This window comes from Bemisia tabaci, chromosome 8 (assembly GCF_918797505.1).
Source record: "Bemisia tabaci chromosome 8, PGI_BMITA_v3".
Lineage (NCBI taxonomy): Eukaryota > Metazoa > Arthropoda > Insecta > Hemiptera > Aleyrodidae > Bemisia > Bemisia tabaci.
Genome location: NC_092800.1, coordinates 15,676,541 through 15,690,163, shown reverse-complemented (window position 1 = coordinate 15,690,163; position 13,623 = coordinate 15,676,541). Strand labels below are relative to the sequence as shown.

The 13,623-nt window shown below is 37.5% G+C and overlaps 1 protein-coding gene across 2 annotated transcripts in view; it reads right to left on the bottom strand.

Annotated features, from left to right (window-relative positions):
- The window catches only part of ninaC (STKc_myosinIII_N_like and MYSc_Myo21 domain-containing protein ninaC), a 66,536-nt gene that overhangs the window by 11,076 nt on the left and 41,837 nt on the right, over positions 1-13,623 (bottom strand). The window contains exons 19-22 of one of the 2 annotated variants that reach the window (XM_019062295.2): positions 13,357-13,506; positions 9,102-9,205; positions 1,724-1,822; positions 527-574 (exon numbers count right to left, since the gene is read on the bottom strand). In XM_019062295.2, coding sequence (XP_018917840.2) covers positions 527-574; positions 1,724-1,822; positions 9,102-9,205; positions 13,357-13,506 — 401 coding nt within the window. The remainder of the gene's footprint in view (positions 1-526; positions 575-1,723; positions 1,823-9,101; positions 9,206-13,356; positions 13,507-13,623) is intronic. The other variant, XM_072303722.1, reaches the window with a different exon arrangement.

The following is a 13,623-nucleotide window of genomic DNA, read 5'->3' as shown; positions in this document are numbered from 1 at the left end:
CTAGGCGGGGAGGAGAGAGGGGGGGGGGGGTTAAAAAATACAGCCAAAACGCACAAGATAAGATAAAAAGATAAAAGATAGGGACCTACGTCATAAGGTGTAAAGAGATGGAAGGGGGAGAGGGGGGTCCAAAAATCCGAAATTTAGCGTTACTTGCGTAATTCATGAACGGATTGCGTAATTCATGATCGCGGAAAATTTACTCAAAAAATCGAACAAATTTTGACCAAAGAAACAAAATCATGACTTGAAAAATAGTTTTCAAAAATAAAACATTATCCATGAATCATATAGACAAAAGATAGCATCAAAAACTACTATAGAAAAATGTTAAACCAAAAATTCTCGTGAAATCGTAGTTCTTTAAGAATATTGATTTCTCTCTGTACTGCATCAACCGTAACTCGAACCACGAAGATCATTGAATGGTTTCATTTCAATAATTTTCATTTATCGGTAAATTTTTCAATCGTGATACTACAAACAAGACATTGATACGTGAAATACGTATGGAGTCGAGCTGTACCTGCAATTAAAGGTCCGTACTGTTTCCGTACTTGATAGCCGCGGTATTCTGAAATAACAAACGCAAGAATGTGAAATTTCTCCAATTTCGTAAGGCTGTAAGTACCTATATTTCTGTCGTCGCCCTAAAATGATTTGAAATTTTTAGGCTTTTCCTTCATTTTTTAAAATATAATATTGCCTATACATATAAACAGACCCTCCTTTCAGTTCTATAATTTTTTTTTTCTTTTTTGGCTAAACTAGGCTCGCCTCATATAATTAAAACCTCAGTTTTTTTTCCTTCGTTCGTATCGATAATTATTCATTTGAGGTCTCCGTTTTCGGAATACTTCTGTTGCTCGTATTTACAAAATAAATAGTAAAAAAAAAAAAAAAAAAAAAAAAAAAGCTCACGGTACAACACAGCAATTTTCAAAATATCCTTAATTTTTCTCCGGAATGCAAGGAAGGCTCTTCCTCTGAAAGCTATAAGATGACCGTTCTTATCCCCATCATTAGACTACCTATCGACGGTGAAAGTCGGCAATCACACAACTCGTTTGCGGTGTCTGAAAATCTCCGCCTCTACGTCATTTTTTTAAAGGAGGACAAATTGACATTATTTCTTGAAGTTTTTGCAGAATTTTCTTCGCATTGAGAAGAAAAATCATGACAGTTTTAAAGAATTGCCATTGAGTAGTTTTCCATTTAAAAAATGAAGTATGACAGGAAGTCTGCGACGTCGCAAACCGAGTTATGTGATTGTCGACTTACACCGTCGCTGTGTTACAGCCTCATTAAGGGCCGATATTTAATCAACTTCCTGTTTAGGTATTTATTTTTTCTTGGGAGCAGTCTGTCACTGTCCGGTCCGATAGGTGATCGTTTTTTCTGAAACATAAATGGTAATCTTCAGTTTTGATCTCAAAAGGGCTTTTGTACTTTTGAATGATTTACAGGATAATCCAAAAGTCTTGCATAATCAGCAATCCCCCCCCCCACCCTGTAATTTTTGAAAAAAGGGAATCACTCTGAGCAAAAACCCTAGGGGCCAAAGAAGTGGTGCGAGACATTTGAACAACCCTGTACTGATGTAGTGGACTGTTTTTCATGCGTGTTACTTAATTAGAGACGAAAAAACTGAGAGAATATTCTGGAGTAGAGTTTCTTGCTATTATTTTGTTTTCGTAAAGAACAAAAGATGAGAGAAGCTTACTCTTTTGTATGATAGTCGCAGCTTCATCTTGCGAATACTGTTCTGTGCTACCGACCCTTGGTCTCGGTGTCCTCCGTTTCTTATCCGAAAGTCCGTCGACTGTTGATGAGAAGAATGCAAAAATCAAAAAGCGGATTCAAAAATCAATAAAAACTGTCATCGACAATCATCAGTTTGGTCCAAAAAAAAAAAAAGGAGAAACAAGCGAAAATGAATAAAATGTCAAAAAAGAAAAACGAGAGGAAAAAGTAGGTTTGAAAACTTGTCCCGCATGATAAGGAGAGGCCAGAGGATGGGAGTGCTCGAAGTTATTTTTATAATCATAATCAAATAAAAAAAAATCGATAAAACGGGAAATAAACTTTTTATTTTAAGCTTATTTGGCCTAAAAAAATACTGCTGAAGCGAGGTATAACGCCTATGATAGGTGAAGTGTGTAAATTTTTCCAAAAACAGGGCAGCTGAAGCGTAACTTAACACGGATCTGTTTTTCTTAAGATCCTTTTAAAAAGATTTAAGAATCAGTCACTTAATGAGAAAGCACGTGAAAATATGCAATTTCAATCGTTGATTCCTATCCGGTATCAAAGGATTTTTTCCATGTTGACATCTATCCAACATTTTCCTGTGTTTTGATTTTTGGCCGTGTTATTCCTGACTTTGCATCAAATTTTTCTTAAAATCTTGTCGTTCAATACAGTCCTCGTAAAACTTAAATTTTGTGTATCTGAACTTACAAAAAGGCAATACAGTTCTCTAAATTTTGCTGAAGTTGCGCAGCTTATCGCGATATTAAAACCGAAGCACAAAAGATACTCACATCCTACACCTGTAAGCAACTATTCGTGCTGAAGTATAAATTAATTATCTAAATTGATTGAATTAAAATTAAGTATTGCTTGGTTTTTGTAGCATACACGAAGAGTTGAAGGCACTCGGTCTTTCTGGGTCTTCGCAGTACTCAGTGCTACCCGCCCACGCACCGTCGCGCCACAGCCACAGGTGGAGCTTCGAGTTCAGTGCCTGGCGAATTAAAACGCCTTCACTTAAGTGCGTATGCAATACGGACATCCGTAGAGGCCGAATAGTTGTATCCAGGCGCCTGGCGCTGTAATGAGATCCGTTCAGTGTTCGTCGCTTATTGAAATACTAACAGCGTCGCTTTTCTTGTTTTTCTGACGACTTAACTTAATTCCAGCGGTGCCTATTATGCCGGTAAAGAAAACTATTACTGATTTTTTACTGTGGCATCGTTAATTTTCTAAAAATGCATTAATTTTCACAACGAATTTGAACTCGTTTTTCTAAACGTATTACCTGCAACGTCGTCGATCCTCTAAACAGCAAAAAGTCAGGTATCCGAGTACGATTTGCAGAGTTTCCTTTGACCTAATTTAACAAGTCTGCCTTTTTTGGATTTTCCTTCCTTTTGGAAAAATAATTTTTCCGTTTAAGTACGAAATTTTCAGAAAACAAGCGTGATAAATCGAACGGAATTCGGAACGAAAACAATGACCATGTGTCTTTCGAAAAAAATAAAATGCGATAGGAAATCTGTATCACACCTTGAGCCGAAACACACGTATACGATTTGATAGTTTCACTGGTGAAACCGTGGAATATCTGCAATTGTAAGCCCAGTAAATATGTTCATGAAAATCATGTAATGGTCTACCTTTTACTCTCTGAGCGGCAGCGGCCCTTACACTTACAGACCTTTAAGAATGACGAATATGACAGAGTCATTTCATGAAAACTCCAGAAAAAGTTCTTCGTATAGCATTTCAGCAGTGCAGTTTTGAAGTGCGGCGTTTTTGAAGTCCCTTCATTTTATTGGCAATGTAATTTGAGCCGCTTGGATGATGAAATATGTGGTTCCATTACATAAGCGTCTTGGTCCTCCGCAAACGCTGCAGTTTTTGAGCTGCACGGAAATATTTTTCTCCATATCGGATTAAAGAACCCCTCTTTAATTTAAATGGTCCCGAAGATTTCGGAATATAAATTAAATAATATTTGGTCCCTCGAATGCGTGACCAACCGTTTCATAAATAATTGTTTTCTTGTCATGGCATTGTAGAGAGGTAAATGGTATCCATCCAATTTTGAATCAGCCAGTATATTTCTGAATTTTGCTCTGCACAGGAAAAAAACCACATTGGATCCAGAGTCCAGACTCTTAAAAACATCGACAAGAAAAAAAACTTTTGATTCAATCGGATTCTTGCTTAAATCAAGAACCAAGTTTCTTAATTTGAGCGGATTTCCTTTTGATTTAAGCAAAAATCTGGTTGAATCAAGAGTATTTTTTCTTGTCAATGTTTTCAAGAGTCTGGACTCTAGATCCAATGGATTTTTTTTTCAGTGTGCTCCGAAGTGACGAGAAAAAACTCCGTAAGAATATTCAAGGGTTGTCAAATTTCTCCTTATACAAAATATTTGTTTTTATAAATGGTTTCGAATGTTTCTTTTTATTTTTCTGATGAATTAGATTAATGTTCGAATAAAATTCTGTGGAAAATTCGAAGAACAAAGTTAATCAGGTAACTATCGAGAAAATGGGGGTTTTATCCGTAGAAATCTGGCATCGTCTCGATGTTCGCATGGGGTTTTTTTGACGAATTTTTGAATTTTTAGCTTTCCATAATAGGTGTAATTACTTAAAGCTTCAGCACGATATACATTTTTTTGTCAGCCCTGGTAAAAATTGGCGATAGGAGCTGCGTTTCAAAATACCATAGGAGTTCTTATAGCTGACTGAAAAAGGCGATAGAAAATTATATAGCTGGCACTTTATTGCCTGGCTGTTGCTTTTTCGCCATCCGCTATAAAAGGCTATGAGAAATTGTGTAGAAATTCGTGTGTTTTGTAAATCCTTAAGTTTGCACGGAATCACCTTAATATTTACAAAACGCACATTATATTTTCCTTTACTACATATTTTTTTCATCAATTAAAACGAGAATAATCCATACAGAGTGTGCAAACATTTCAAAAGTCATGAGTTGAAAAACGCTGACTCCACGAGATTAAATATTAGAGCCTAACACAAAGCGGAGCGGCGGCGCACTGGCGCCTACAAACCTAACAGGGATACTTCACGCATTGCGCAATGCGTGAAGTATCCCTGTTAGGTTTGTAGGCGCCAATGCGCGTTTCGCGCTGGCTGCCCGCCCGCCGCGCCGCGCCGCAGCGTACCACGGCGCTTGAAGCAACTATTTCACACCAGAGGTATTGCACAGTATTAAACGAAATTGAAGGCGCTCCAACATATTAGGAATGGCAGGCATCCTTCAAAAGTGCGGAGCTTTCCTCGCAAAATAAATCAAGATACTACGGCCGAAAAAGAGAGCGGTAGTCCAAAAACTCACTAAGTCCTAGCATCCGTAATTAGTAACGTTTAGCATACACTTTATCGCCAGGCTGTTGCTTAATCGCCATAGGCTGTAAAGGGCTATAAAGAAATTGTGTTGCCGGCTGTAGAAGCTATTGGAAATCTTACAGCCGGCTGGAGGTCTATGGTATTTTGGAACACAGATTCTACTGCCAATTTTTACCAGGGAGGAAATTATACAATCCTCTCTGGGAGGTTGTTTAAGAAAGGCAAGAGAGACTAGTGAATATATTGGAAGTTAAACTGTTGCCACGATTTTCTCTTGCGATATTTCAACGTACCGTCCCATTTAATATTCTCGGAAGGAAACAATTCAACTTTGTTGCTTGGAACAGCTAACGAATATTCTCATTCAGCTAAGGAAAGTCAGAAATTCATGAAATCTTTCCAAATATTACGTAGATTGTTCTTCAACTTGTAGAACGAAGTGAGATAAGAGGTCGGCAACATCGAAAACCGAAGTTCGTGCTTTCTAAGTTATACCTCTGTTATGAAATTGTTTTTTTCTTTTTTTTCTGTTGTTTAATGGCTTTGTGACTAAGCACCTGCAGCCAAATGAAATTTTTGTCACAGCCGAAGGCATATTTTACAACTGTAGCATTAAACTAATGGATTGTAATTTTTTTTTTTTTTTTTTTTTTTTTTTTTTTTTTTTTTTTTGGTATTAATTGATTCATTTACACTCATGAGATGCTTAATACGAGTAAAAAAGGCAGTCACTTGAGTGACACTTGTTGGAAATAAAGAGTTTCAAAGGTGACAATTTTCATCAAAGGCACCAATGTTGCGGTGCAGTTTTTCGCTGATCGGGCATCTCAAATCACTGGAATTGTAGTTACAAAAACTCGCTCGTCAGCTGTAGAGACAGTACCCTCCCCTCCAGTGAAAATTCAAAGTCATTCTCCAGAAATATGTGGACTCCTTGCCGTAATCGACACAAAATGAATATTTTCTCAATCCGATATTGAATCGATAGTAAATCAGTGTAGGGAAATTCGAAAGGAATTTTTTATCATACTGAGCGTGACTTGATCTGCGTGCAAACATGTTAATCTCGAAATCCAGTTGAGAGACTAAGTTTAAAATGCTCCAAAATCTGGATTTGTTTATATCCGTAATCTTATCTATGTATATTTTGAAATAAATTTCAAACGGTGCATCAAGTCAGAAGCAAAGCTGAATTTTTTAACTCATGAATCGGAATCTAAATGCTCTTCAGTCCAGCTTTCAATATGATAAAAAATGCTTTCTTTTTCTACCGACAACGAAAAAATAACAAATTAGTTTTAAATTTTGAAATTTATTTATTAACATACATAAGTAATTAACGAATATCAACAACTTCAGATCCTGGATGCATTTGGAAAGAAACTTTCATCTGAAAGTCCTAAGTTCTTACGATCCTTCTCATATCACGTCACTGGCACTTAAAAACACTAAGTTTTTTTTTCTAAATCTTCGGTAGGTATAAATCTGTTTGTTTAGATACTATACAAAATGATTAAAATACACATTAATAATCTGAGAATTATCTCGAAAGCTCTTATTCTACGGCTGATTTTTCATTCCAAATATTTCTTTAAACTTATTTCTAAGTTGAAATAAGTCCTTATCGAGTCAATTCAAATATTTTGTTCTTACTTAATATGCCATGAGACGTGATCCAGGTATGTGAAATTTGGTTTTCTCCTTCCGAAAAGTTCAGATTTTAAAAATGTATTTGAATCGTGACAAATCCCGGCCAAGATGTGCGCCGATATGCACCGATATTTCAAATTTTCGTCTGAATCAAGAGGAGCTATAATTGGAGACCCGAAAACAATATGCAGACATTTTGGAATGAAAAATTTGCTGTGAGTGGGCATCAACTTGACGCAAAAACAATAATTATACATCGACTTATTGAACTAAAGAAACGAAGTGTATTTTGTTTAAAAATATCAAACGTCTGTACGCGATAGTTAGAGCGAACTTAAATTATATAAAGCATTTTTCCTTTTTTACGGACTCATTCATTTCGTGTAGGCGCCCTAAAGGCAGTCCTTCAATTCCGTAAAGAGGATTCCCTCCAGTGGCGTGGCGTGCTTTGCGATATATCGAAAAATCTGCCATTTAAACTTGTGGAAAAGGATCGATAGACAGAGTATTCGCAACGAACATCTTAATAATCGATTCTTTACCACAGCTTCGAATGGGAAAATATCGATACGTGTAATCATCATTCCGCCTTGCCACTGATTTCTGCCTCTTCGAATGATAGTAATTTTCTCGCATTCCCTTTTTACAAAAAAGGTTTATGATTACACCGAAAAAAAAGTTTGGTAACATCTACTAAAAGGCTACTTGATTTTTTACACAGTGATACCATTTAGTGAAAATAACCAGAATTATGGTAGTGTTCACCAGCATTCTGTTAATCCTTACCGTAGTATAGTAAATACTACCATACAGTCCAGTATTTATTACCATACTGGTTTCACTGTGTCCGGGTTTGGTAAAATCTACTATATTTCTTTTCAGTGAATGTTATAAAATCATAAGAGTAACGTGTAACGCATAACGCCTGAAGCATGGCATTTTGCGATGGGTTGGACTGCGAAGAGGTCAGAGGGGGCTGGTTTTTTATTTTTATTTTGCTCGCTAAATTAATCGCTTTTAAACGGAAGAATTCATATCGAGAGTTTTAAAGAAAGACGTAAGTGAAGTAATTAAGGGCTGGTAGCATACCTATGTTAGATTAAGGCGTATACGAACTTAGAGGCGGAAGACGAATAGAGTGGCCAATCAGGGACCGCGAGGGGCACTCTCGAAAATCACTCGAGGCCGTACTGCCATGCTAAGGAAGATCGTCGTATGAGCCATCAGAAGTTGCCAAATTTTCTTCAATATAATACGAATTTTCAGGGAGACTTGTGGATACTTTTCTTCGCATTCTTTAGAGAAAAATCCGAAAAAATCGGTTCGTAATTCGATCCGAAGATTGTCGAAAATTTTTGAAAAAAATATTCACAAATTTCCTAGTAATTTCGTTTTTTGTAGAGGGAAACTTGGCAACGTCTGAAGGCTCGCACGGCGTTTTTCCTTAGCGTGGCAGATTGGACCTGTTCCGTTCGAAAACTGATTTTTCACCTTAAGCAACGCTGGGGCATCGATTACTGCCAAAACCACCCTCCAAATTCCGATCCTCAAGCACAAGCGATCTCTCGTAAAGATTGTGTTTTTTTACTTCCATTTGTAGATTAGATCGACTCCGTTTTCATAAATCTGGTTCTTCATCTCTTCGAGTAGCACTTGACACCTATATTTTTTTTTTTTTTTTTTTTTTTTTTTTTTAACTTCAAACATTCAGTGGTATTTTTTTTGACTGAAACATTTACGCAGAGCAAAATTGGCTCGGAGGAAGTACGGAAGTCAGGCGCATTGCTATTTCGCCTTCAATTTTTGAAGTAGGCAAAAAAATAACCTCTAGGTAGAGATAGGACACCCGAGGATGTTTCCCTCACATTTTTGGAGTTTTGCTTCGAAGTAAATAATGTCGAAGTCCACTCTAATGATTTTGATGCTCTGTTTTTCCTGGTCTGTATGACTGATCTTAAATAAATAACAATAATGATTCAGCGCCAATCTTGAGGGAAACCATGCTTCCGCAGCGTATAATAATCGTATTATGCAGAAAACCACTCCCAACCAGTGGCGAGGCGTGCTTTGCGATATAGCGATTGATCTGCCATTTAGACCTATGGAAAAGGATCGATAAACAGGGTGTTCGCAATGAACATCTTAATAATCGATTCTTTACTATAGTTTCAAATGGGGAAATATCGATAATCGATCATTGAAGCTTCGCCACTGCTCCCAACCTTGGTGGTTCTTGTGGGTTAATTTGCTGGGAATCCCGTGTCGCGGAATTATTAAACCGAGTCGAGGATATTTTTCTTAACTTAGTCTTTCGACACTTAAAAATTTAATAATTGTCTATGCTACCAGAGTTTTGACGTGAACCAAGTTTAGGCACCCTCTTCTTCGCGATGAAGGCTCTCATCATTGCTTGGACCTTGATGATCTTCTTGACCTGCGTCTCGTACAGCCTAAATTATCAGGAAAATAAGAAAAGTCACTCAGTCTTACAGTTCCAACATAAAAGGCAATTAGCTTGTTCAGTATAATTTTAAATTATTGAAAATTTTCAATAAGAAAAGAGTGCCCTTAGTGGGTCAGTTGCGCTCGTCACAGAATCATATTTTGATGCTTGATTCTTGTAGATTAGCACAAAATAATATGACCTGGCCGAACAGCAAATTTCTACATTCAATATGATCCGAGATATCGCCCTTTGAAAAGTCGGGTTTTTTGACGTCATCCACCGCGGTAATGACACCCTTTGTTTCTTCCACCTTGCTTTCATCCGAGCTTCTACGTTGAACAACCAGTGCGAATGTGCGTCACATCGACTGATGAAAGCAATTTGGAAGAAACCAAGGGTATGACCATCGCGGTGGATGGATGACGTCAAAAACTGGACTTTGCTAAGGGTGATATTTCGGTTAATACTGAGCGTAGAAAGTTGCTGTTTGGACGAATTTTATTATTTTTAGCTGGTCCTCAAGAATCAAGCATCAAAACATGATTCTGTGACTAGTGCAACTGACCCATTCACAGGAATTTACTCTGATTTTTTTAAAGTATATCAACCCGCGATAAACAAGCTCAAAGTTACGTATTTGAAGCTCTCACTTGAACGCGCATCGTCGAGAAAGCCAAGATGGCGTCCGGAAACATCCCTCCGGTAGTGGGTGCATTTTCGGTGGGCCTGTTTCTCTGTCGCAATTTATTATCCGTGCAATCATGCGTTGATATCAACTGCATGGACCATAAATCGCGGCAGAGGAGTCATGCGGTCAAAATTGTACCCACGGCCGGAAGGATATTTTTGGAAGCCATCTTGTCTTTTTTGGGGATCCGCATTTGATGGGGAACCCAAAATACGTAACTTTTAACTTATTTTCCATGGGTTATCATCCTTAAAAAAAAAAAAAAAAAAAAAAAAAAAAGAATTCCACTCTTCAATAATGCAATAATGCCTAAATAATCTCATTGACCAATGGAACACGGAGAAAAAAGATTAGTGGCTGTGACTATTCGTGGTTGGTAAAACAGGATTTAGTTTCACGCAACAGAAAAATTAGAAACTATTACTCATTGAGTTAGCGGCCTATGCTAACCCGAGTTGGTAAATGATGATCTAGTGCTCCTAACTGGGACCGTGATACCACTTGACATACCGACTAGTCACAGAAACCCAACTCCTTCGCTCTCAAATTTACCAACCCGGAATAGTTGCATTGTCCACCACGTCAGGTTTGCTTACCTTGAAATATGGTAAACAAAGACAGCACTAAGTTGTATTTTACGACCAATCTGGAACTTTCAACATACACTTATTTGAAGGTAATGCGTACTATGAAATAAGTTGCATTTCTAAAAAGAATTGGTGGGAGAATCAAATTCGAGATATTAATTCTGATGTAAGTAAATTTATGTACACTCTAGTGACTTCTGCATTTCTTGCTTAAGATCCTAATAACAATTTTACTGATGTAGATAAGTATGTGTATTTGTTGTTTCCATGCTCCAATTACTAATTACAAACTAAGAAGTTATACTTGTTCTTTTCTGAAAATGTTTCTTCAGATGGAAAAATTAGGTGTTTCCAGTGAAAACTAGTGAAAGTCAAGTGTTAGTTCAGAATTCGATCAGGCTCTATCCATTGAGTTCTTAAAGATTAAATTAAATAACAAAGAAAATAAAGTACCTGCGTAAATGAGCTAGATGAATTAAAAATAGCAAACAGTACAGTATTAAGTAAAAAAATTAATTAATTAGGTAAAATAAAAATAAATTTAAAAAATCTACCTAATAAATAACAAAATTATATGAAATTTAGGCCTTAGCAAAAAATTGCAAGTAAATCGGTATGGATCTCATAATATATTGTACATCTTGGCGGAAAAATCTAAGTTGATTGCAGAAATTCTAGTTTTTCGACAAAATCAAAGTTATATGCCGATTTTTCGTCGCGATGATTATCGCTCGGTTTTAGCTTAATGCTTAGGGTTCTCGGCTAGTATTAGGTAGGTTGTAGGTTCGAACCCCGACAAAGGTGAAAAAATAATGTCGCCAAAATACACTGGATTAGCCTCCGAGAGATTAATCTTTTTCATTTTTCACGGTTTCGGTGAGTTTAATTGTGCATAATCGTTTTATTTGGGGGAAAAGGGCTCTTTTCCAACACCTTCTGTTACAAGCCCCAGTTTTTGTGTGCCGCCAGATTGGAGCTGGAACAATCTCGATTCATTCTGTAAACCAGGCATTCAATAAAGCCTACCAGGCGTTTATTCTTACATAACAATACGAGTAAGGAGTGAAACTTTAATACTTGGCAAGATTTACCAACCCGCGTAGTCGGAGAAGGCAACCCGCCCGCCCGTGACACCGTTAGCCATACTTACCAACCCGCTTTGTTCGGATCAAACAGGAGTGTAGCTATGACGAAAACGAAATAGGCGGGTTGGTAAACATAGCCCTTTTCCTGGTTGCGGCCACCAATCTCTTTTCTCCGTGAAAAATTGCAGGTGTCAGAAATTTGATAAATTTCGTGTTTAAGTGGGAACTCTTGGGTGAGCTGAACACGAGGATATTCTCCGTTCATGAATCGAACAATCATTGGAGGAGATATGACAGAATTACCAAATCTGCCAAAATAACAAGATGGTTAAATGGTCCTAGGTCCACACCATTTCGTGGGGGGAGAAAGTTGCCAAATTTGGGGAATTTTCTGCCAAAATATATATGTTTAGTGCCGGGAAAATGCCGCCAGATTGCGTCACTAGAGGGTGCATTTTCTCACTTCTAAATCTAATTATTTACTATTACCCATATCAGAAAAAAATCACAAAAGAAACTGTGAAATCAGCTCTTTGAGCACTTGCAGATGAAGCGATAAAAAAAATTGGGAGCAATTTCTCCATTGATGTCGTTGTGCCTAAATATTTCATTTTTTGAGCAGAGTGTTCAGTTTTTGCAATGACAGGAGAAACTAGAGAAAAAATTGGTAAAGTTAAAAAATGGTGCTATCAAATTTTGGATATTCTTGTTTTGTCAGACGCCATGAATAGCTCTGATACCTTTCATGTGCTCTATTGGCAGACAGGGCCGGATTTACCTTCTTGCCGCCCCCTATTCATTCGGTTTGAAGCATCAATAAAAGCCATCGAGTGAACGTGCCGGAGGGGAGGGGTGTATAAGACGCGTTTACTAGTGTTGGACACATTTTTTGCGAAAACCCTGTCAACACTACCTGCAAAAGTTCATGTAACTTTGCGCAAAAGTTAAGTTCCGTAAACCTATCTCTGTGTGGACAAGGCCTTCCATTTATAAGAAATGAACGAAAAAATTATGAAAGAACAAACATAAATGTGGTTTAATACATTTAACTTCCCCCACCGCGCCGCGCCGCGTTGACCGCACTGTGTTTGGCGCAATGCGTGAAGTATTCATGGAGCCTTGTAGGCGCTATACGTTTCACGCCGACCGCTGCTGACCGCACCGTGTTTGACGCAATGCGTGAAGTATTCATGGAGCCTTGAAGGCGCTAATATGTGTTACATGCCGACCGCTAAGTTGAGGGAGTCTCCTTTTCATCTCAAGTCCTCGTCATCATTGCTCTGTGCGCCGTTCCAGGCCAAATTGCGTGTTCGGTTTCTCTCTTAACTCGACTAATTATTAAAAGTTCTGTCCCTTGTATCACCGAAAAACGACTAAGTTGGAAATTATTTTACTCTCAGGAAATGAGAGATTTTGTCGCCTTTTCTCGTTTGTGATTTTTTTTCTGAGTCCAATTTTTTTTAAACACCTACATTTAAAAATATTGCCAAATTTGCCGCCATGGGCCGCGGCCCATGTGGCTACCCCCTAAATCCGGCCCTGTTGGCAGATCTCTGCGTCTTAAGATTTTTGTTTACGATTTTCGTTCAAATAAACAACGTGCACGAAACCCATTCACAACCTATGACATCATCATACAAACTCATACTTCAGTTCCATCGCAAAGTCGCTTTCCTTTTTCTTAATATATGTCGCAAGAAATGTTGAGCTTTTTTTTGAGTTGATTCTGTATGTACGATTCATACAATTTTATCATACCTAGCAGCAGTTTAGATAATCAACAACAAGTACTTACCTCGATAGATATTCTTCGTTATAATATCTTAGGAACACCTTGTTCTTGCCAATGACCCAGCCTTCCATTTTCAAACGAATTAGTAGAAGTCTACAGTTTTCTTTAGTGATATCGACATTCTCATCAAAATCAAATGCTAAGAATTTATATCTGCAAAAAATACGGTCAGAATTGATCAGATATTGCACATTTCGATTGGTGAGACTATATTTTAGTTCAAATTATGTACTGATTTTCCGAAGTAGAACCCTGTTCTTGTTGACGTAT